Raw genomic sequence first — 26,016 nt, forward strand, 5'->3', positions numbered from 1 at the left:
CTGAAATTCAGGCAAAAATCTGTAGATTTTGCAAAAAACTTTTCTTTTTAGAAAAAAAGTAGAAAAAAAAGCGATATGAAGGTAGAGTACAATAAATGGCTACTGCCCCAGTCTGTAACTGGCCTTCACAGCAAGGAGCACATGGAAGGGTGATGCATGTTACGGGCAGCACAGTGGCTAAATGATTAGCATTTCCACCTGGCAGTACTCGGGTCGTTGGTTCAAATCCCAACCACAGCACCACCTGTCTGGAGTTTGCATGTTCTCCCTGTGCCTGTGTGGGTTTCCTCCAGGTACTCCGGTTTCCTCCCACACTCCAAAGACATGCTGGTAGGTGAATTGGCTCCTGTCTAAACTGGCCCTAGTATGTGTATGTATGAATGTGAGCTAGGGACCTTAGATTGTACGCCCCTTGAGGGTTAGGGACCTTAGATTGTACGCCCCTTGAGGGTTAGGGACCTTAGATTGTACGCCTCTTGAGGGTTAGGGACCTTAGATTGTACGCCCCTTGAGGGTTAGGGACCTTAGATTGTACGCCCCTTGAGGGTTAGGGACCTTAGATTGTACGCCCCTTGAGGGTTAGGGACCTTAGATTGTACGCCCGTTGAGGGTTAGGGACCTTAGATTGTACTCCCCTTGAGGGTTAGGGACCTTAGATTGTACGCCCCTTGAGGGTTAGGGACCTCAGATTGTACGCCCCTTGAGGGTTAGGGACCTTAGATTGTACTCCCCTTGAGGGTTAGGGACCTTAGATTGTACGCCCCTTGAGGGTTAGGGACCTCAGATTGTACGCCCCTTGGAGGGTTAGGGACCTTAGATTGTACACCCCTTGAGGGTTAGGGACCTTAGATTGTACGCCCCTTGAGGGTTAGGGACCTTAGATTGTACGCCCCTTGAGGGTTAGGGACCTTAGATTGTACGCCCCTTGAGGGTTAGGGACCTTAGATTGTACTCCCCTTGAGGGTTAGGGACCTTAGATTGTATGCCCCTTGAGGGTTAGGGACCTCAGATTGTACGCCCCTTGAGGGTTAGGGACCTTAGATTGTACGCCCCTTGAGGGTTAGGGACCTTAGATTGTACGCCCCTTGAGGGTTAGGGACCTTAGATTGTACGCCCCTTGAGGGTTAGGGACCTTAGATTGTACGCCCCTTGAGGGTTAGGGACTGATGTGAATGTACAATATATATGTAAAGTGGTGTGTAAATTGACAGCACTATATATGTACCTGAAATAAATAAATAATAAATAAATGTCAAACAATAAAAGAGAAAAATTCCCAGCTCAACTTACCAACCAGCTTGCAAAGAAACCAAATTAGCCTGTCTAACAGTATGGGTTAAAAACGGGTTTAGTTAGCACACGTTTGCAAATACATGCGTAAGCTACAGAGCCTCTATGAAAGTAGATTCTGGTGGTTTTCATAGGATGTAGTTGGCTTTAAATGTCTATTGGAGGTTAAAGAAGCTTCTTTCAGCAACCCTGGACCTTGACCCATTTTTGCGACAAAATAATTGGATTCTCATTAGGTTCATTTTTTGTGTGTTTTTTTTTATAGAAAGACAAACATTGGAAACATAAAACAAGCAAATACACACAGAAAGAGCAAAAAGGCAAAGAACACTAAAAAAATTGAAAGAACTTTCTCTAAAAACACCCCAAAAACATACCCTCAAAGGAAAGAAAAGGTAGACCTTATTTGTGTGCAGGGGCGGACTGACCATTTGGAAACTCGGGCACTGCACGAGGGCCAGGGGTCAGTAGGGGGCCCCATGAGATGCCCCTGGTACCTTTTTCATAGGCTTTTTTTGAGTTTGGGCAAGGACACAGGGGCCCCATGATCCCCTATTGCCCTGGGGTCCCCATGAGTTGTCAGTCCACCCCTGTTTGTGTGTTTATTTATTGATTGATTTATTAAGCAAATTTGGCATAAGGAGCTAAAAAGAGAAATTGAGAGTTTGCACTTATTCTTAGATGGTTCAGTTTTCATGCCTTCAAATATTTTACCTTCAAAACAATTTTTTTTTTTCAAAACTGTAATGTTTGGCTAGCATTAAAGGCAGAATTGCAATTAAATATAATTTTTTTTGCCTTTCAGGTTTTGGCATGACCACTCCAGCCACCATTGCAGGGAAGACTTTCCTTATATTCTATGGCTTAATTGGATGTGCGGCCACCATCTTGTTCTTCAACCTTTTCTTGGAACGTTTGATCACAGTCATCGCCTTTATCATGAAGTCGTTTTACGAGAGGCAGCTGAGGAGGAAGGAAGGCATGCCTCCCGAAACGCGTCGGGGCTCTGGTAACTCGGAGGTGGACAGTCTAGCTGGATGGAAACCATCCGTATATTACGTAATGCTCATTTTGTGCGTGGCGTCCATTATCATATCTTGCTGTGCCTCTGCCATGTTCTCACCCATCGAAGGATGGGGCTACTTCGACTCTCTTTATTTTTGCTTTGTTGCCTTCAGCACTATCGGATTCGGTGACATGGTCAGTAGTCAAAAAGCCAAATATGAAAATCAAGGACTTTATCGTTGTGGCAATTTCATCTTCATTTTTATGGGGGTTTGCTGTATATATTCCTTATTTAACGTTATTTCGATAGTCATCAAACAGTGTGTCAATTGGATATTAAAGAAACTAGAATGCCGATGTTGCCAAAGATGCCAAAGAAAAATATTTAGGCCTAAAAGAAACGCGGTCATGCCGCAAAATGTTCGAACTAGACGGAACATCTCTATTGAAACGGATGGAGTTTATGAGAGTGAGACGGACGGCAGGAGGATGTCGGGTGAGATGATCTCCATGAAAGACTTCTTGGCCTCCAACAAAGTCTCATTGGCCATCATGCAGAAGCAACTCTCAGAGACAGCCAACGGTTGCCCAAGGCAAATCGGCACAAGTTCCCGGCACAATGGCTTCTCAGGTGGTGTGGGGGCATTAGCAATTATGAATAATAGACTGGCAGAGACCAGTGTGGACAGGTGAATGCTTTAGCTGGAAAGACAATGAAGGAATTGCTCAGAAATTTGGAAAGTTTCATGTCTGAGGTTACATTAACTGTGAATGTTCTGAAACATCCAGGTTATGGTACACCTAGTAGTAGTTAGCTTCATTCAACTCAACTTGCTTTGTAATGTTGATGATGTTTTGCTACTTATCCAAAGGCTTTCCTTAGCTTTGATGATAGTCAGAAACATACCCCAGTATTTGTAGCCACAGGTGGATCTCAGCCACTTTAAGCTGGCCATAGACGGTTCGAATCTCTGCTTGTTCAGCAAGGAGTGGCCGAGATGGCTGAGTGGCTGAACCATGTATGAGCAGGCAGATTGTACCCAAGTTGATTGATCAATCAACTTGTACAACAGGGAGTGGACAAGATGGCCGAGTGGCTGAACCATGTATGAGCAGGCAGATTGTACCCAAGTTGATTGATCAATCAACTTGTACAACAGGGAGTGGACAAGATGGCCGAGTGGCTGAACCATGTATGAGCAGGCAGATTGTACCCAAGTTGATTGATCAATCAACTTGTACAACAGGGAGTGGACAAGATGGCCGAGTGGCTGAACCATGTATGAGCAGGCAGATTGTACCCAAGTTGATTGATCGATCAACTTGGGTACAACCGAGCTGTTGGATTTTTCATGCTATTATCACCAGCTGCTAACAATAATCACTGTGTGTTCTCTTGGCAGGAACGGCTCCTCCCTCCCTCCCCTGACGGGAGAACACAATAGCGCTCTGAGAGGGATTCCCCCATCAATGCTATTGTGGTTGCAGGAAAGAAAATTGCACCGTCTTTTTCTGGTGTTAATCTATGTTCCTGACAACCAATAAAGCTGTAGTGAGACATCTCCAACATTGCAAAACAAGTCCAGCTGATTGTGACTAATTACTACAAGGTCACTTAGCTACATGGAGGTCGATCTATAAATAACAGAGGATCGGAAGGGTGAAGATCCTGAATGTAGTAGCCATTAAGATGTGACCCAGAAAATTATTTTTGCTACAGGAAACACCTCAATTTTTAAAGGTTAATTCCATCCAAAAACATATTTTAGTTTTGCATGGTAACTAGCAGGTTGAATCACACGTCAGCGTCTGATATCTCCCAGGTCTCCAGTGGCAAAATCTGAGAATTCCCCTCAACTTCCTCAGAGGTCTGGAAGGACCTCAACCTCCGCAAAGGAAGTTGGGGCCATTCTCAACTTCCTCAAAGGCCCAGAATCTTTATCTACTAGAACCAAAACCTTGCTTACTACTATGGACCAATACACACATATTTGATCAATGTCTTAAGACAACCTAATACATATAGACTTTGAACAAGTATCTGAGCATTGGACCATAGTATTCCACAAAGTAGGGCTTTGGTTCTAGTGGATAAATGTTTTTGAGGGTGCAATGGATCTTCAATGCCTCCTGAGATCCTTTCACCTACCCTGGACCTATTTGTGTATTGGACCATAATAGTCTACAAAGTAGGGCTTTGTTTCTAGTGGATAAATGTTTTTGAGGCTGCAATGGGCCTTCAATGCCTCCTGAGCTCCTTTCACCTACCCTGGACCTGTTTTGTGTCAAAAAATAGCCCTTGCCCTACATACACCCAAAAACATGCAGCCTCTTAGTAATTTTTTTATTGCAAGCAAGTTTTGCCTCTGCAGCTCAATGAGTTATCAGCAAAATATCTAATTTTGCGGTAATCGCACTGCTCATCCCTATCAGAAATGCAGAATTAAAAAAAATAAGTAGGAAAATGCAATGCAATGACACCTGTATGATATTCCTGTAGGGGGTGGTGAGGAAATATACTGTAGGAGAATCTTACCACTGGAGTCTAATACTTGTGTTCAACAAAAACTGAATGCCAGCCTTGGGTGATGTTCACCTTTTATTTCTCCCAGTTGCTATACCTTGGTCTCATTTCATCTAATGTGTCTCATACAGCTGCAGGTCAATGAACCAATGTAACTTTCTTGGTTGTTTTTTTTGGCAAATGAGGTCTATAAGGAAGGGAAGTCATATAATAAAATGTCTAAATATTGCCTGTTACATGACGAGGACTCCATTGTACCAGGCAATAGAACAAGCAGTAAAAGAAAACCTATAGCTGTCCTTGAGTCATCCTTTTCAACCAAGCCAAGCTGTAAACCCACGAAGTTTCTCATCCATCTAGATCAGCCTTTCTCAACCAGGGTTCCATAATTCTTGGATTCCTCCAGTGGTTGCTAGGGGTTCCTTGAGCAATGAGCATCTTCTGCCTTTCAGAAGACTAACTACTGACACCAGTGAATGTCTTAGCAATCTATTAGAGGGGGGATTCTTCCTATTGAGCCTAAATGTAAGGAGCATTCATCATTTTCATCCAAGCCAAGTTATAAACCTGTAAAAGTTCTCATCTGTCTAGATTGCCCTTTCTCAACCAGGGTTCCATGGAATGTGGGGTTCCTATAGAAGTTGCAAGGGGTTCCTTGAGCAATGAGCAACTTCTGACTCTCAGAGTACCTACTGACACCAGTGAACTTCTTAGCTATGTATTAGAGGCTTGATTCTTTCTATTGGCAACTGATTCTCAGAAGAGTAAACCCTGACACTAATGATCTTTTTAGCTATATGTTGGGGGGGGGGGTCTTCCTATTGACCCTAAATGTAAGAAGCATTCATCCTTTTCTACTTTTCAACCAAGCCAAGTTGTAAACCTGTAAAGGTTCTCATCTGTCTAGATCACCCTTTCTCAACCAGGGTTGAGCCTATTAAATGATGAGGTCTCCATTGTACCAGGCAATAGAAAAAGCAGTAGAGGAAAACCAATAGCTGTCCTCCAGTCATCCTTTCCAACCAAAGCAAGTTGTAAACCCATGAAGGTTCTCATCCATCTAGATCAGCCTTTCTCAACCAGGGTTCCATAACTCTAGGATTCCTTCAGGGGTTTCTAGGGGTTCCTTGAGCAATGAGCAACTTTTGCCTCTCAGAAGACTAAATAATGACACCAGTTACCGTCTTAGCAATTTATTAGAGGGGGGATTCTTCCTATTGAGCCTAAATGTAAGGAGCATTCATCCATTTCACCCAAGCCAAGTTGTAAACCTGTAAAAGTTCGCAGCTGTCTAGATTGCCCTTTCTCAACCAGGGTTCCATGGAATGTGGGGTTCCTATAGAAGTTGCAAGGGGTTCCTTGAGCAATGAGCAACTTAGGACTCTCAGAGCACCTACTGACACCAGTGAACATCTTAGCTATCTGTTAGAGGCTGGATTCTTTCTATTGGCAACTGACTTTCAGAAGAGTACCCTGACACCAGTGGTCTTTTTAGCTATATGTTGGGGGGGGGTCTTCCTATTGACCCTAAATGTAAGAAGCATTCATCCTTTTCTACTTTTCAACCAAGCCAAGCTGTAAACCTGTGAAGGTTCTCATCTGGGATTCCTCCAGCAGTTGCAAGCGGTTCCTTGAGCAATGAGTACCTTCTGCCATTCAGAAGAGTAGCCTCTGACACCAGTGATCATTTTTAGCCATCTGTTGGGGGGTGGGGGGTTCCGACTGGTCCTAATTGTAGAGAGCATTCTTCCTTTTGCCCATCAAACAAATGTACCATGAGCTGCAGATATAGTAATTATTAGTAGGGATTCCCTGAGACCAGAAAGGTTTTTCAAGGGTTCCTCCATGTTAAAACAGTTGAGAAATGCTGGTCTAGATTATGGTATAGCTAGTAATATTTGGTCAAATTCAGCTGCACTTATTCTTTAATGGTAAAGAAGTTTCACTGTTCATCCAAATATCATTCTCAGTTGTAATGATCAATTCAGGTACATATCCCACTAAACCTCACTGGTCATTCTGTCACCTTAATCCAACCACCAAGGCAGATGTTGCATAGAGTGGTTTCAAAAACTTTCCCACCTCCCATTCTCTTCTTGGACCATCATTACTGCTCTGAAATATTCCATGTTCGTTGGATTAAGGGGACTGAGTTACGTGTGTGGTTTTAAATGCTGGGGTGTGTTCCTGACACTCATTAGCATTAAGTAAGACTCTTGGTTGATCAATGAAATACCTTTATTGTGACAAAACAAGTCAAGACAAATGTGACCAACTACTACTAGGAAACCAAGATTTAAAAATGATGTCCAATGAAATTAAAAATACATCTACCAACAGCCCTTGCGGCTGTTCAGCCATAAGGGGGCTTGTAAAAAACCCATAGCTAATGGGAGAAGAGTGGAAAAAATGGGTGGCTCCATCAGTGCCCCTGGATCTCCCCAGAAGGGACCTCATCCCACTTCAGATGTAGAGATACATGGTTGCAAAGGCAACATGGAGGGCAAGTGACACCAGCCATAGCACTTCATCCTCTATGTTTTACAAGTTTCAGGTGCACAAGGTGTGACAATTTAATTCTTGGCATGGACTGTAAAGAAAAAAATGCTTACTTACCTATACACTAGCGGCTGTTGTGACCTTCAAAGTAGTCCGCTTGTGAAGTGACACACTTGTAGATGAAACATTCCTGGAATTAATTTTCCAGAAAGCCAGGCAGTATCTTTGTTGTGATGCTCTGGATGTCCTGATTGTCAGTTATGGAAACAGACAAAAGTCACAGGGTGCTAAGACATGGAAATAAAGTGGTTGGTCAAGTTTCAGAATGGATTTCTGGGCCAGGAACTCGCAAACACTTAATGCATCACATGCAGGAGCATTGTCGTGGTGGAGAATCCACTTGTCAGGCCACAGTTCGGGTCCTCTGAACAGAATCCTGTAACCTTTTCATTTTCCACAATTGCATCCGTCCTTCAGATTTTTGGCTACCCACTTCTCTGACATCTTCCCACCCCTCCTTAAACCACCTATGCCAATCAAAAACGTGATTTCTTCATGGAATGTTCACCATTTATCTGTTTTAAGAGAGCTAAAGTGTCATTCGCACTTTTGCCAATTTTCAAGCAAAATGTGATGTCAATTCACTGCTCCAGATTCCTGTCACTCATTTTCCAACAAAAGCGCAATGCACACATATGTTAATTCTTCTACTACTCCATAAAGACCGAGTCCACTGGTCTGCGACCCAGGAGAGTGCAAGTTAGAACATGTCCCAACACTCTCGAATGTGAATGGCTGTGTGACCACCATAGTGGTATGCTGCCAGAATTTCCTGGAATTAAATTGTCACACCTTGCTGAAAGTAATGTCTGCCCACAATTCTATAGCAATTTGTAGTCAAGGGCACCACAGGGGTCTGTGATAACTTCTCTCCCCCATTGGCCGGTATACAGATACAAAACACAAGACATACAGGAGCCGTTTCCTGTTCTATGGTCTAGAAATGACTAGAAATAGCTACAGTTGCAAGAAAAAGTATGTGAACCCCTTGGGATTACGTGGAGTTTTGCATGAATTGGGCATAAAATGTGCTCTGAACGTCATCTAAGTCACAACAATAGAAGAACACAGTCTGCTGAACATAATACTACACAAACATTAGATGTTGCCATGGTTTAATTGCACATAACATGTAAACATTCACAGTGCAGGGAGGAAAAAGTATGTGAACCCCTAGCTTAATGACTTCTCCCAGAGCTATTTAGAGCCAGGAGTGAGCCAACCTTGACTCCAATCAGTGTGATTATATTGGATGTGTTGCTGACAGCTGTCCTGCCCTTAATAAACACACACCTGCTTTGGGTTTACTGGTTTCAAGAAGTACTGTCTGATGTGAGCCATGCCTCGCAGAAAAGAGCTCTCAGAAGACCTACGATCAATAATTGTTGACTTGCATGAAGCTGGAAAGGGTTACAAAAGTATCTCCAAAAGCCTTGATGTTCATGTGTCCACAGTAAGACAGACTGTCTACAAATGGAGAAAGTTTAGCACTGTTGCTACTCTCCCTAGGTGTGGTCGTCCTGTAAAAATGACTGCAAGAGCACAGCGCAGAATGCTGCATGAGGTAAAGAAGAATCCCAGAGTGTCAGCTAAAGACCTACAGAAATCTCTGGCACATGCTAACATTTTTGTTGACACATCTACAATAAGGAAAACATTAAACAAGAATGGAGTACATGGGAGGACACCACGGAGGAAGCCATTGCTGTCCAAAAGGAATATTATAGCACGTTTGAAGTTTGCAAAAGAGCACCTGGATGTTCCACAGCACTACTGGCAAAATACACTGTGGACAGATGAAACCAAGATTGAGTTGTTTGGGAAGAACACACAACACTATGTGTGGAGAAAAAAAGGCCCAGCACACCAACATCAAAACCTCATCCCCGCTGTAAAACATGGCGGAGGGAGCATCATGGTTTGGGGCTGCTTTGCTGCCTCAGGGCCTGGACAGATTGTTGTCATTGATGGGAAAATGAATTCCAGAGTTTATCAAGACATTTTGCAGGAAAACGTACGACCATCTGTCTGCCAACTGAAGCTCCGTAGAGGATGGGTGATGCAACAGGACAATGACCCAAAGCATACAAGTAATTCAACAAAACAGTGGCTGCAACAGCACAGAATACGCCTTCTGGAGTGGCCCAGTCAGAGTCCTGACCTCAACCCGATTGAAATGCTGTGGCATGACCTTAAGAGAGCGATTCACACCAGACATCCCAAGAATATTGCCACACTGAAACAGTTTTGTGAAGAGGAGTAGTCCAAAATTACTCCAGATCGTTGTGCAGGTCTGATCTGCAACTACAGGAAACGTTTGGTTGAGGTTATTGCTGCCAAAGGAGGGTCAAACTGTTATTAAGTCCAAAGGTTCACATACTTTTTCCTCCCTGCACTGTGAATGTTTACATATTATGTGCAATTAAACCATGGCAACATCTAATGTTTGTGTAGTATTATGTTCAGCAGACTGTGTTCTTCTATGGTTGTGACTTAGATGACGTTCAGAGCACATTTTATGCCCAATTCATGCAAAACTCCACGTAATCTCAAGGGGTTCACATACTTTTTCTTGCAACTGTATGTGTGGACAATCGTGGTGCGCAGTAACAAGTACTGAGACGGCAGGGGTCCTTTTTGCTTGGTTGATGATGACTGTGCGACATATATAGCAAATTAGTTGCATCTCTTTAAATATTGGGCCATGTATGGCTTCCCTGCAAGAGAAAAGCACAATTTTATACTTTTGAATTCTCTACAAAAAAAAAAAAAAATTAGATAAGCAATAAATACTATTAAAAAGAAAAAAAAAGATTTTACTGAAAATTTTCAATTAAATATTAAGTGAAAGGACACAAATATCATCGTGAAACAATCATTCCAAATTAACATTTGATCACAAATATTCAAACAAATAAATGCTATTTGATTATAAAACTGACGGCCTTGCAGGCTGCAGTTTGTTGGACTCAGGAGAGAGAAATGCTTGACTTTTATGGAAGTATTTTTATATTTTGTTGGATACATTCGCCACACTGTATGTATGTATTGAGCATTATATAGAAATATTAGGAAATTTTAATTGATGACTTTAAAGTAAACCTCCTTATACACACATAAAAATATATAAAATGCCATTTATTAGAAACATAGTAAAACAACATAGATAAGAACAAAAACAATATTACAGGTCATGGTAATGATCAGAGCATGTTGGGTAGAATTCTCTTTACTACCAACGCATTTTGAACAGACTGTATTGCTTCCTCAGGGGAATGAGAATCTGTGAGAGACCCAAGCAATCACAGTAAACATATGGCAAACATCATCGCTGGGCTAAAAAGCTGTCCAGCCACCCCCCCCCCCCCCCCCAGGTAAACTCCAAGATTTACCTTCTTCAGCAGAACCAAAGGTGCCACTTTTTCTGCATGGGTATTGCTTTGGTTAGTATGAAATGTCCTTGAAATGTTGACTGAACCACACGTCAAATAATGGCCAGATCCCGGAGCGCCCAGTGAGTGGTTGGAACAATCACCAGGGAAGAAATTGCTCACAGCACCATCCAGTCCAAAATGGAGCGGATTCCCATTCCCCTAAGGAAGAAAAACAGTCTGTTGAAATGCATTGGAAGTGAAGAGACTTTTACTGTTTTTCTTCCTCAAGGGAATGAGAATCCTTTCCATTTCGGACTTCGAGCTGGTGCTCTGAGTAACTTCTTCCCTGGCGATTGTCCCAACTACTCACCGAGCTCTTAGGGATCCGGCCACTATTTGAAGTGTGGGTTGGTCATCATTTAAAGGAAATGTTATACTACCAAGCAATACCCATATAGAAGAAGTGACGCCTTGGGTCTTGCTGAGAGAGCCACACCTTGGATTTACCTGGGTATTGGTTGCCAGGTGGCTTTCCAGCACAGCAATGATATTAGCCTTAGCTTTACCATGATCGCTTGGGTCTCTTACAAATTTTTTCCTCTGAAGAAGCAATGCAGTCAGTATGAAACACGTTGGAGCAGGGGCAGACTGACAACTCATGGGGCCTCCGGGCAATAGGGGATCATGGGGCCCCTGTGTCCTTGCCCAAACTCAAAAAAGCCTATGAAAAAGGTACCAGGGGCATCTCATGGGGCCCCCTACTGACCCCAGGGCTCTCGGGCAGTGCCCGAGTTTCCAAATGGTCAGTCCGCCCCTGCGTTGGAGGTATAGCAAACTATATTGAATTTCTTCCTCAGGGGAATAAGAATCCTTTCCATTTTGGACTGGATGTTGCTCTAATTTCTTCCCTGGTGAGTGTCCCAACCACTCACCGGGCTCTTAGGGATCGGGCTATTATTTGAAGTGTGGGTTGGTCATCATTTAAAGGAAATGTTATACTACCAAGCAATACCCATATAGAAGAAGTGACACCTTGGGTCTTGCTGAGAGAGGCACTCCTTGGATTTACCTGGGAAGGGGTTGCCAGCTGGCTTTGCAGCACAGCAATGATGTTAGCCTTAGCTTTACCACGATCGCTTGGGTCTCTTACACATTTTTTCCTCTGAGGAAGCAATACAGTCAGTACGAAACGCGTTGGTGGTAAAGCAAACCATATTGTATTTCTTCCTCAGGGGATTAAGAATCCTTTCCATTTTGGACTGGATGGTCTTCTAATTTCTTCCCTGGTGAGTGTCCCAACCACTCACCAGGCTCTCAGGGATCGGGCTATTATTTGAAATGTGGGTTAGTCCTCATTTTGAGGAAATCTCATATTATTCCAAGCAATACCTATAGAGAAGAAGTGGTGTCTCGGCTCCTGCTGAGGGAGGCACTCCTTGGAGTTTACCTGGAGGGTATGTTGGGTAGCTTTTCAGCACAGCAATGGTGTTGGCCATATGTTTACCATGATCGCTTGGGTCTCTTACAAATTCTCATTGCCCTGAGGAAGAAATACAGCCTGCTTTGATTCAAAATGCATTGGAAGTGAAGAGAACTATACCCAGCATGCGCTGACCATTGTCATGGCCTGATATATTGTTCTTATTCTTATACATTTTATGTATTTGTTTTTTATGGTTGAACTAGATGGACTTTTGTCTTTTTTCAGCCAGACTAACTATGTAACTATGTAACTATGTGTGTATAAGCAGAATGCCTGAAAAGTCCCATATGAACATAGTAAGGTATATTTATTAAAATTCAGGGGATGTTGGCATTTACAATTGAGGCGTGAACACTTGGTTATTGTTTCTGTTTTAAAGTGGACCTCTGAGCAGCCATTGGTGACTTGCCATTGGTGACTTGTTTTGTAGAGGTGCACGCTGTCACCTTCATCCTTCACTTCCCAGCAAGTGACCTGGAATGAGCCAAAACTGTTTGAATTTCCTTTGCGACTCAATAAATAGTGAATGAAGGATCAATATGACAGCAAATGCACCTTCTTACAGATCGACTTTAAGCCCGCCCCCTTGAAATGTGTGTTCAATGGTGATTGGACCACCTTTGAATTACATTTGTGGATGTGCTCTATACTGTGAACAAGACACACTTGCCATACCTAAAGCAGATGTAAACCCAATCCATGAAATTGCACATAAACTTTACTATGGTCATGTCATTTCTAAAATCATTTTCGCTATTTTTAAATTTGACGCTTTTATCAATTTATTTGCGGGAGATCCTGTTCTGACCGTCCTTCCTGTTACTGCATACCCAAAAGTGCAGCGAAAATATCACAAATACGTAATATATCTATCACTGCCCACATGGAAGAAAAATATATTTGAAATATATTTTTAAAATATTCTTCCCAAATATATTGAAATATATTTGAAATACTAACATTTTGGCCATATTCAATATGTTTCAAAATATATTTCCATAAATTTATTTATTTATTTATTTATATATATACTGTATGTTGAAATCTGATGATTCTGTATGATCTCAATCCTGCTGAGCTCCTCAAATACAACCCATGTAAATGCATTTGCTTCAATGCTGGCTGCAGATCATTGCTGTGGACCAGGTTCCTGAAAGTGGCAATGGTTGGCCATGCCTGAGCAATGTGTACTGGTGGCAGGGTGACGACACAAGATCAGTGGCATCCCTAGGCGGGTGCAGGGGGTGCGCACTGTACTGGGTGACACCTATCGCACGGGGTGACACTGGACCCTCTCCACGAGATCCACGAAAAGGAAAGTTTTAAAGCAAACCGACGATCCCCGCAAGATGGATCGGATCTGCAGATTGAGCATAATGGATCAGAGTCTGATCCATTATGCTCCCCCAGGGGCGGACTGACCATTCGAGCACTCGGGCACTGCCCGAGGGCCCGGGGTCAGTAGGGGGCCCCATGAAATGCCCCTGGAACCTTTTTTATAGGCTTTTTTGAGTGTGGGCAAGGACACAGGGGCCCCATGATCCTCTATTGCTCGGGGGCCCCATGAGTTGTCAGTCCGCCCCTGTGCTCCCCAATCCACAGATCCGATCCATCTTGTGGGGATCGTCGGCTTGCAACCTATACGGGGTTAACTGATCTAGGTAAGGCTGTGCAAGATCCAGGACTTGTCTGTAACCAGGAAATACGGCCGCAATAGCAGGAACCTCCTCCATCTGACATGACTTCTCCAGCATGTGCAGACCGGACCGGTGTCGAAAGATCAGTTAACCCCGTATAGGTTGCAAGTCGACGATCCCCGCAGGATGGATCAGATCTGTGGATTGGGGAGCATAATGGATCGGACTCCGATCCATTATGCTCAATCCGCAGATCCGATCCATCCTGCGGGGATCGTCAGAGGGGTGACACCAAGTGTTACCACACCGGGTCACACCAACCCTAGGGACACCCCTGCACAAGATCAAAATTTTGAGAAATTGATGGGGGTCACCATCACCCTATAACAGAGTCACGCCTGAACAAGGACCTTCATAGCAGGATCACCAAGGATTATTTTAATGAGAGCTTCAGATCTAAAAAAAAATGTTGAAAACGACTTTTGAAATGACAAATATGTGTTAAACTGGTTGTAAACCTTTACTTCTACCCATTGAAGTGACCTCAGTGAGATCTGATTGGAGAGAAGGGACACACACCCCTTCACACAGCACACAGGAACAAAGCTGAGGCTGTCAATCAAAGGCTGTGTGCTGGAGGTCCATCCCCCATCACCTTTTATCTCTTGGTGTCAGGAAAACTTGTCAGAAGTGACTGATAGCAGAGGAATGAAGCAGCAAACATAAATGACACTTAGTACTCTTAATTGAGACACGTACACACTATAGAGGGATGTGCTTTGTTCATATTTCATATCTGAGGTTTAAAACCACTTTAATGCTTATATGAGATTTTAGCGATTGAGTTGAGCTGCTAGATGGGAATAAAACTGTAAAGCTGCATTCACACCTGAACGGTCTATCGCGTTTTGGCGCGTTTGTCATGCAACAGTCCTCTTGAATGGGCTGCCTGTAGAGTGACAAACGCGCCAAAGAAGCTGAAGTACCAATTTTGTGGCACTGAGCAAGGTGTGTTTGGCAATGAGCATTGAGCAGGAGACGCGCAGCTGCTACTTACGTTTGTCATTTTTAAAGTTTTGCAAATTTTTTACACGTTTCTGTCCGTATTTTCATGTCGCTCAGGTGAGAATGCAGCCTAAAGTCGATATTGCGGGTTTGCTGAAACACAAAAGATTCAATTGACAAAGCTACCCCTCCAGGATAAGCATACTTATTTTTCTGTTCAAATCAATTTTTATTGAAGAAATGTTCAAAGTAAGAAACACAAAATGTAAACAAGAAACACAAGAGGTCTCTCACACGACCAGGTACAAAGCAGCACTTTCCATTTCAAAAAGTGACAGTTGGTTTCAGTCCAATTCAATATGAAAATGACAGTCACACGACTGAAAACAGAGTGCCTGGGGCTGGTGTTAAAGCTTTGTGAATTGAGTATGAAGAGTTCAGTTAGAACCATAAAGCCATGCATTGTATTTTACAAGCTGTCACATAAAAGCCATGAACTATGCTTTATCTGAATGTCTGTAAGTGGCCATACATGGGAAGTTTTGGCTACTTAAATTCATTCTTGGAGCCTTTGTCACTGTAACCGATGGAAGGCTCATGAACAACAGTGGGACCTTGTGCCGTCTACATTTGGTATGGATTTCTGGTAAAAAATGCTAAATTAAAGCGTCACTCCACTCAAAACTGATATTTACAGGTGGGTGCTGGCAGGCTGGGTCACATTATGCTCATTTTGGGGGCTCCAGCAGATAGATTTCCTTTTAGAAAATATAGAAGAGTGACAGCAGAAAAAAAAACAAGTGATCCATGAAGTCTGCCCCATTTTTAATTTATTTTATTGGTATTGTATTTATTATTTTTTTTTCTCTGAGTATAGATCCATAGATATCCCAAACATGTTTTAATTCACTTGCTGTTGACTATAAAAGGTTCATGGTACCCACATGTTGAGCAATCGAGGCTGTCACTGCCCGTGTGGCATACGATATACTGAAAAAAAAACACATTTCAGCAGAGTGAGACTGCCTAAGAATGGCAGCAGCAGATAGGTGGAGCTGGTGTAAAGATAAAAAAAAGAAGCAGTTTGGAGGTTAACCCCACTGCCCCACCCATGATCTGCTTTGTGTGGTATGGCCCTTTAATTCATGTCAGTGCAATGTAACTGAGATTATTGAGTGTTTTGTAATTCAAAGTCATTGATGTATCTAAAGTCGAACCTTTATTCTGAGGTTTGTATAGGGAATGGTTAGAATCTGTCTAGTTGGGGAGATTTCCCTTCATTTCCTGTCCCGGAGACACAGCAGGAAGTGGGAGGAAAGCTCTCCGAAGATTTTGGAATTCCCCAACATTTCAGTACAATGTGAGTTCAGTTCCAGCAGTAGCCTCGGTGTGCACTGTGCCAGACCACACTCTACTTATCGCACTTTAATCTCCTTCTTTGTCCCCCTAGCCAGGAGGAACTGTCCACTTGTCCTTACTTTGGTATTTCCCCAGAAAATGTGGGAAGGAAAGCAGAGAGTGAGCTTGTGACAATCATTTCAGGACCACCAGCAAAGTTCTTACCAGTACTGGAGTACTGGCCAGGAGAGGGGGCTGTCTCTGAGTCAGTGTTCTGCCTATCCTTTTACTAGGCATCAATATGTATTTTTCAAGAAATGGATCGTATATCAAATGGTTTTATATATATAAAAAATATATATATCATAGCACGGAAATTAAAGTGTAACTCCACTCCAAAATGTGTTATTGCCAGACTGGCGATGGAATGTAAAGTCTTTCTATCACATGGGAAGATAGACTGAAAACAGAGTAAAAATCAACTTTACTTTTTACATCTCAGCTGCCATTGCGGATCAACTGGCAGTTGAAAATTATTTAAACCTCCCGGTCTCCAGCAAAAGTTTTTGCAGCTGGAGCCTTGACATATAGTTTGTTGCCATCTGGGCCTTCTAGATACAGTTTGGTGCCAGTTTGGTCCTCAGGGAACAGTTTGGTGTTGGTTTGGCCCTTGGGATGCAGTTCTGTGCCTGTTGGGCCCTTGGGGTATAATTTGCTGCCAGCTTTTCCCTTGGGAAACAGTTTGGTTCCAGTTTGGTCCCAGGGAAACAGTCTGTTGCCAGTTGGGTCCTTAGTATTCTGTTTGGTGCCAATTGGGCCCTTAGGATACAGTTCTTTGCCAGTTGGGACCTTGGGATACAGTTCTGTGTCAGTTTGGTCCTCTGGATACAGTTCTGTGCCTGTTGGGCCCTCGGGGTACAGTTTTGTGCCAGTTTTACCCTCTGGAAACAGTCTGTTGCCAGTTGGGCCCTCAGTATACAGTTTGGTGCCAATTGGACCCTTGGGATACAGTTATTTGACATTTTGGAACTTGGGATACAGTTCTGTGCCTGTTGGGTCCTCAGGGTACAGTTTAGTGCTAGTGTGGTCCTTGTGATACAGTTTGATTCCATTTGGGGCCTCGGGAAACAATTTGTTGCCTTGGGCCCTCAGCATACAGTTTGGTGCCAATTGGGCCCTTGGAATACGGTTCTATGTCAGTTCGGCCTTCGGGATACAGGTCTGTGCAAGTTAGGCTCTCAGGGTACAGTTTGTTGCCAGTTGGGCCATTGGGATACAGTTTGATGCTAGTTGGGACTTTGGGATACAGTTCTTTGCTAGTTGGGCATTTGGAGTACAGTTTGGTGCCAGTTGAGCCCTCAGGATACAGTTTGGTGCCAGTTGGGCCCTCAGGGCACATTTTAGTGCCACTTGAGGCCTCAAGATACAGTTTGTTACCAGTTGGGTCATCAGGATACAGTTCAGTGCTAGTCGATCCCTCAGGATACATTTTGGTGTTAGCTGAGCCCTCAGGATACATTTTGGTGCCAGTTTTGGCCTCAGGATACAATTTGGTACCAGTTGTGGTCCTCAGAATACAGCTGGGTACTAGTTTGGTCCTTGGGATACAGTTTGGTGCCAGTTGGGTCATCAGAATGCAGTTTGGTACTAATTGGGCTATCAAGATACAGTTCAGTGTCAATTGAGCCTTCAGGATGCATTTTTGTGCCAGCTGAACCCTCAGGATACATTTTTGTGCCAGTTTGACCCTCAGGATACAGTATGGTACCAGTTGGGCCATCAGGATACAGTTTGGAGCTTGGACATACTGTGTAGATACTGTACGTTCTAAAGTGATGAAGGCAGCAAAATACTTAGACGTCCACCAGGGCATTAGAGAGACTGTGTGATTCCCATCGCTCAATAGAATATCAGCATAAAACTGTACAGGTGGAAAAAAAAACTAAAATGGAAATAGTTAAAACAAGGGCACAACTCCATGTGGGAGGGACCAATCTCAGGATATAAAGAATCAGGCAAATCCATCTTGACTGCAAATTCTATAATTTTTTTGTGGGACTATACAGTACATGCAATGCATTTTGGGGTTCATTTACTAAGGGCAAATATGCTGTTCACGTTGTGAGGGAAGGTGCACTTTGCAAAGGAATTTTCCACAGAGTTCAGAGAATGAGGTGTAGCTCTTCAAAGTTCAACACTTGTGTAAATGAGCCTGTCAAGGACTTGTTTACACAAGTATTGAACTCTGAAGAGGAAACTGCAGTGGATGTCTTCAGAGAACCTCTGATAGGCTTCAATGGACATGTCAAAAGTTGACAAAGAACCCCTAAAAGGCCACATCACTGCACCACCGGGTGGTTGCATTGAAACCCTATTCACTTGAATGGGTACTGCCCACCAACAGGAGGGGGGGGGATTTTTTGTGGGGGTGTTGGGGGGGAGGTGGTAAAAATACACCTCAACCCACTGTTTAACTGCCCCACCCTCAACCGCAACAAGCAAACTAAAGCTGCCTATACATAAAAAAATCACACAAAACATTCAATGAGATGCGGAATGTCGATCAAAAGTACTTCAAACTTTAACATTCGATTTTCGAGTGAATGTACTTTCCCGGACAAAAACTGCATCCACTGTTGGAAACATGTTGGAGAAAAAAATTTAACCCCGCTAATGAGTAAAAAGTTCCTAAAATGAACATTTTCCAACAAAATTTTAGTAGCCAGCTTTAGCCTAACACTTCAAGAGCCTGTACAGGGGGAGGGGCCCCTTTGCACTCCCCAACAAAGGCAAGCAATGAGACAGATGTGAATATTAGTTGCAACAATACATAAAAGCAACCTCCAATGTTTACCGCCCACCGGGAAGATGAAAACAGCTGGTGACCGGTTCTGGCAAAAAGGTGAAGCTTTGTCCCCACCCATGGCCACCGACACACCAGGAGGGAGTTCACCGCCATGCTTTATACCGCAGTGATGACACCAGGTCCTAGCAAATCGATAGGATGTAAAGCACGGGTGTCAAGCTGGCGGTCCTCCAGCTGTTGCCAAACTACAAGTTCCATGAGGCATTACAAGATTGACAGTTACAAGCATGAGTCCCAAAAGCAGAGGCATGATGGGACGTGTAGTTTGGCAAAAACTGGAGGGCCGCCAGTTTGACACCCATGCTGTAGAGGTATCAGTATATTCGGTACTCTGAGCACAAGACAGGTACACTTTAAAACTTCGCCCTGTTTACAAAACATTTTTTTTAGACTCCTTTATTGCCATGACAACACGTCTCCTGTATTCCTCCGCAGCTCGTAATTATTTTATGCAGCAGGTGACAAGTCGGACCTCCAGCAGTTCATAAATAACCCAAGGTGTCAGCGGCTGATTCACAAGTTGCAGCTGCGAGGAATGCCTACTGTGATTGCGTCGTTCTGACGGTTGTCAGGGATGCGGGTGTAAAGTTGTCGGCCTGTATGCTGTGTCTTTTCCAGGCCGGATGTGATTTGTAAATTGCAGATTGAACATGCTATTTTTCTATTGAATTAAAAAAAGAATTAAAAGATGGCCCTGTTGGTTTTTTCTTTGTTGTGCTTTGCTTTGTTTTTTTTTTTTTTCTTTTGTTACTTTCATTGTGGGAATACTAAATATTACATTCAAATATAACAGATGTCACCATGACATATGTTCTGAGACCGGGACTGTCCTTATGTTATAGCCAAGGGTACGAAATAACCCCACCTGACATACATACATACAAAAAATATAAACGTTCATCCTGAAAACAAAGTAACAAATTCTAATTTATTTATATATACAAAGTGACAAGTTCCAATAGATACAAAGTGAAAGGTTTAACATTTTTATATAAGGTTCATCCCGAAAACAAAGTAAGTTCAAGTTTATATTGATACAAAGTGACAAGTTTAAAATTATATACACAGCGCTCAGCATAAATGAGTACACCCCTTGAGAAAAGTAAGATTTGAATCAATATCTCAATGGACACAAGAACCATTTCCAAACTTTTGACAAAACGGAGATTTATAGAACATTTGTTCGGCTCATTACATAAAAGTAAGATTTATAATATAACTTAGATTACAAAATCTTCAGTTTTATGGAAATTAGTTGCTGCAGAAATGAATCCACCCCACAACAAGAACTCCTCCATCTAGTATTCTGTATGACCTCCATGATAGGTAAGGACAGCACCAAGTCTTTTAGGCATGGAAGGAACAATGACATATTGCAACATCGATCTTTTTCCATTCTTCCAGAATGACCTCTTTCAGAACCTGGATGCTGGATGGAGAGTGATGATCAACTTGTCTCTTCAGAATTCCCCATAGGTGCTCGGCTGGGTTCAGATCAGGAGACATAAAGCTTTGCTGAACTTGTAGCCTTCACCTTTTTTTGTGTAAAGAAATTATTTTGTGACATTTCTCTTCAATGTGGTCCCATTGCTGACAGCATAAAATGGGAGGGGTTTTCTTAGTGAAGTAACTCCCTTTTGCAATCAAGCTTCTTCTGGACACCTGTTTAATGAATAATTAGACTCACCTGTAGATGAATTCTTGTTAATTAGGATTTTGTTGTTTAAAATTTAGCTTTGCGCCTAATGCAGGCCATAGATGGGGAGAAAAAACGGCAGATTTTTCTTTTAAAAAACGAAAATTCGGTCGTTCAAGCGGCCGGCGTTACCATCAATGGTAAAAAAAAATCGGCCGATTTTCATCCCTTCTACAGCTGGCAAAAAGTGTCCCTGCAGAGAGCTCCGCTATTTCTGACAGTTCTCTGACAGTTCCTTCACATTTACAGCGGTTGAAACATTGTATCTATTTGTTTCCATTTAGGATACAGATGTTTTTATTCGGAAACAAATAGATACAATGTTTCAACCGCTGTAAATGTCAAAGAACTGTCAGAGAACTGTCAGAAATAGCGGAGCTCTCTGCAGAGATACTTTTTGCTGGACTGGAATTCTTCTTATTTTCATCCTACTTCTTCTTCTTCTTCTTCTTCTTCATCCTCATCCTCATCCTCTTCTTCTTCATCATCCTCATCCTCTTCTTCATCCTCATCCTCTTCTTCTTCTTCTTCTTCATCATCCTCTTCTTCTTCTACTTCATCCTCATCCTCTTCTTCTTCAGCTTCTTCTTCATCCTCATCCTCTTCTTCTTCTTCTTCATCTTCTTCTTCTTCATCCTCATCCTCATCCTCTTCTTCTTCATCTTCATCTTCATCCTCATCCTCTTCTTCTTCTTCATCTTCTTCTTCTTCATCCTCATCCTCTTCTTCTTCTTCATCTTCTTCTTCATCCTCATCCTCTTCTTCTTCTTCTTCTTCTTCTTCTTCTTCTTCTTCCTCATCCTCTTCTTCTTCCTCCTCCTCTTCTTCATCCTCATCCTCTTCTTCATCCTCATCCTCTTCTTCTTCTTCTTCATCCTCATCCTCTTCTTCTTCTTCTTCTTCTTCTTCCTCATCCTCTTCTTCTTCCTCATCCTCTTCTTCATCCTCATCCTCATCTTCTTCTTCTTCCTCATCCTCTTCTTCTTCTTCATCCTCATCCTCTTCTTCTTCATCATCCTCATCCTCTTCTTCTTCTTCTTCTTCATCCTCATCCTCTTCTTCTTCTTCTTCTTCATCCTCATCTTCTTCATCCTCATCCTCTTCTTCTTCTTCCTCATCCTCTTCTTCATCCTCATCTTCTTCTTCCTCTTCTTCATCCTCTTTTTCATCCTCTTCTTCATCCTCTTCCTCTTCTTCTTTTTCTTCTTTTTGTCTTTCTCTTGCAGGTCACTGCTCATGCGCAGATTTTTTATCGGTAAAAAATCGGCCGATTGGCCCATTAATGCCGCGAAAATCGGCCGATTGGCCGATTTTTTTCCAACTTTACAAAAAAAAAAAAAACGGCCAAAATCCCGAAAAACGGCCGACCAAATCGCCCACTAACGATCCGAAAATCGGCCGATTTTATTTTCGGCCGACAAATCGGCCGATTTTCGACCCATCTATGGCCTGCATAAGGCTGGCCATACATTATACAATTATCTTCCAATTTTCTGCCCAATTTCCTTTAGATTTACCTTCAACTGTGTAGTGCAAGGGCTGCCTAATTGGATACAACTGAAAGTGTTGTTTAGGTTTATCCTCCTATTATATGGTTTGTGGTAAATCTAAACCAAAAATCTCCAGATAATTGTATAATGTATGGCCAGCCTTAGACTTTCATTGGGGTGTATTCATTTCTGCAACATAGTCTTGAATGAATTTGTTAGGAAAAATACTTTTTTTTGTGTGCAAATTACCAAATCTTGTTTGCAATCAAAATTTTGTAGTAAAGTGTCCTATAGAAAATTTTGGAAAGTAAAGGTTTTCTGACCAATCTGTTGGAGTGTACTCATTTATGCTGAGCAATATATATATATATATATATATATATATATACATACAGGGGCGGACTGACAACTCATGGGGCCCCTGGGCAATAGGGGATCATGGGGCCCCTGTGTCCTTGCCCACAATCAAAGCACACCCAAAAAAGCCTATAAAAAGGTACCAGGGGCATTTCATGGGGCCCCCTACTAACCCTTGGCCCTCGGGCAGTGCCCGAGTGCTCAAATGGTCAGTCCGCCCCTGTATATATATATATATATATATATATATATAAATATATGTTTATACACATACTGCTGCTGGATCTCTATACTGACATGGGTAATGTGTTGGGAACGTAAGGATGCCCCATCGTTTCATGGAAATTACAATTATCGATCTACAGAGGACTGAATTCAATTAAGTGAAAAAATTATGTGGCAACTCAGAATGGTCCTCAGTAGTCTGTGTGGCCCCCTCGTGCTTGTATGCATGACTGATAACGTCGGGGGAGGCTCCTAATGAGACCACGGATGGTTTCCTGGGGGATTTCCTCCCAGATCTGGACCAGGGCATCACTGAGCTCCTGGACAGTCTGAGGTGCAACCTGGCTTCGTCAGATGGACCGAAACATGACATCCCAGAGGTGTTCTATTGGATTTAGGTCAGGTGAGCGTGGGGGCCATTCAATGGTATCAATTCCTTCATCCTCCTGGAACTGCCTGCATACTTTCGCCACATGAGGCCGGCCATTGTTGTGCACCAGGAGGAAACCAGGACCAGCGTAGGGTCTGCCAATGGGTCCAAGGCTTTCATCCCGATACATAATGTCAGTAAGGGTGCCATTGTCTAGCCTGTAGAGGTCTGTGCGTCCCTCCATGGATATGCCCCCCCAGACCATCACTGACCCACCACCACAACGGTGATGCTGAACCATGTTACAGGCAGCATAACATTCTCCACGGCTTCTCCAGACCCTTTCATGTCTGTCACATGTGCTCAGGGTGAACCTGCTCTCATCTGTGAAAAGCACTGAGCATGTGCAAAAGCTGCCACCACTGCTCTGCAAAATCCCCAGCTGCAGTGGGGACATGGACAGGAGAGAGAGATAGGGAGCTGCAGGACCAACCAGGATTTTTGCAGAATACAGAACACTAATCCCATGGTGACTGAGTGAGTATGAAGAGCGTGTAATACAGCATTTATGAAGAGTTTTATATGATGTGGGCTTAGTAACACTGTAAGCAAGTTTATGAAAAATGAAACTAAACACATCCAAACACCAGAAAACAGGATACGTTTGAGAACCCTAAACCAAATGACAAAATACCTAACAAGCAACTTAAGTAACAGAAAGCATAACTAGTAAATTAAATATATACAATAAATACAAAATGGGGAACACAGAAAAACAGGGTAATACTAGATGCAAGGAAGGGGGACTGAAATCAGGAACAAGGGGAACAGATACAAGGCAGCAGGGTACAGGATGCAAGAGCAAGATCAGGAGCAGGGTCAGGATAAATTAGCTGGCTAGCAGGGCAAAACATTGACCCCCGGTTCATATCTATGCGGCCGTGCGGGCCGCGTTTTGCACAGGCACGAGAGCCCATTCATTTGAATGGACTCCCGTCCCCTTGACACTCAGGGAAATAAATCCCTGCACTACTTTGGAAAATGCAGCCGAGGTTCCCAGTACGGTTGCATTTTCCAGGGCGGGTGGTGTGCCATTAGAACTAATGGTCCGCATTTCTCTGTGCGGGTGGTGCGGTTGCACGGATTTTCGTGCGGATCCGAAGCGGCACCACCCGCACAGATGTGAAGCATGAGGGAAATGTAGAGGAGGAATTAGATAAGCTTCCAGCAGCCAGCAGAGCCCAGTAATCAGTCTTCACCTGATGCTGGCTGCTGGAAGCTTATTTAATTCCTTCTCTATATTTCCCTCATGCTTCACATCTGTGCGGGTGGTGCCGCTTCGGATCCGCACGAAAATCCGTGCAACCGCACCACCCGCACAGAGAAATGCGGACCATTAGTTCTAATGGCACACCACCCGCACTGGAAAATGCAACCGTACTGGGAACCTCGGTTGCATTTTCCAAAGTAGTGCAGCGATTTCTTTCCCTGAGTGTCACGGGAGTCCATTCAAATGAATGGGCTCTCGTGCCCGTGCAAATCGCGGCCCGCACGGCCGCATAGATATGACACCCGGAGGTGGACACCCAAACTACAACCTTCCACTCCGGGAACTACAGTGCGACCAGCAGGTGATCCAGGTCCTGACATCATCTCACAACCACTGCTCACAGCTCAGGAGTTTCTGCCTCCCCATTCTCCTGGGATAGGTCGGGGAGCCTACCTCGCAGCCATTGCCTACAGCTCAGGAGTTTCTGCCTCCCCATTCTCCTGGGATAGGTCGGGGAGCCTACCTCGCAGCCATTGCCTACAGCTCAGGAGTTTTTGCCTCCCCATTCTCCTGGGATAGGTCGGGGAGCCTACCTCGCAGCCATTGCCTACAGCTCAGGAGTTTCTGCCTCCCCATTCTCCTGGGATAGGTCGGGGAGCCTACCTCGCAGCCATTGCCTACAGCTCAGGAGTTTCTGCCTCCCCATTCTCCTGGGATAGGTCGGGGAGCCTACCTCGCAGCCATTGCCTACAGCTCAGGAGTTCCTGCCTCCCAGTTCCCCTCCTGCACAGAGGGAGAGTTTCACACTGAACAGATCCGGAAGAAATACACAAAGCTCACCAAGATTCAGGAAGAATACACACGACCGATGGATTTAGACAAATATTGCTTATCCCGGAGTTCAGCTTTTAGTGTTTAACCTCTGGAACGATGCACCAGATTTGATCTGAATTTTCAATTTCAAAGCCACATGCAACAATTCAGACCGCCAGCTGGGCTGAATTTTGGAGCAGCGGAACCTGATATTGGGTTACTTTGTTGTGATCCGTTTAATTGTTCAGACAAAATATTTGTTTTTCCTTTGTACATCCCATTGTGTATTATTTTGCTTCCTGATTATGCTCAATGTTTTTCAGCTTCATTTTACGTCTGTCCGATTTTATTGTTTTTCAGGACAAAAGGGAGGTTTGCGGCCTCTGGTCTCCCTTCATGTCCCAGTACATTCAATTAGTCTCCTTTGTTTTGCTTCTGACACTTCAGCCCTTCCAGACCATTGCATTGTGTTGTGTACTGGCAGCCCGCTTCTTGTTTTATGTTCTGTTATACAAAGCGTTTATTTTTCTTTGTTGTGTTTTTAGATGCTTCCATTAGCAGTGGGTTATGATTTGCTTGCTTTGTTTCAGCTGAATGTACAGAGAGATGGATCTGCTGAATATCACTGAAAGACGGCCTACAACAAGTGCAGGAAAGACTCGCGGTTTAACCCCTCGCCTACCGGGCACTTTTACCCCCTTCCTGCCCAGGCTG

The 26,016-nt window shown here is 43.4% G+C and overlaps 1 protein-coding gene across 1 annotated transcript in view; it reads left to right on the forward strand.

Annotated features, from left to right (window-relative positions):
- Nucleotides 1-8,332, forward strand: part of LOC149436394 (potassium channel subfamily K member 13-like) — a 29,240-nt gene extending 20,908 nt beyond the window's left edge. Inside the window, exon 3 of the mRNA XM_089661662.1 lies at nucleotides 2,096-8,332. Coding sequence (XP_089517788.1) covers nucleotides 2,096-2,988 — 893 coding nt within the window. The 3' untranslated portion in view covers nucleotides 2,989-8,332. The remainder of the gene's footprint in view (nucleotides 1-2,095) is intronic.
- Nucleotides 8,333-26,016: the final 17,684 nt, after the last annotated feature.

This window comes from Staurois parvus, unplaced genomic scaffold (assembly GCF_062004578.1).
Source record: "Staurois parvus isolate SC_StPar_1 unplaced genomic scaffold, SC_StPar_1.0 ptg001362l, whole genome shotgun sequence".
Taxonomy (NCBI): domain Eukaryota; kingdom Metazoa; phylum Chordata; class Amphibia; order Anura; family Ranidae; genus Staurois; species Staurois parvus.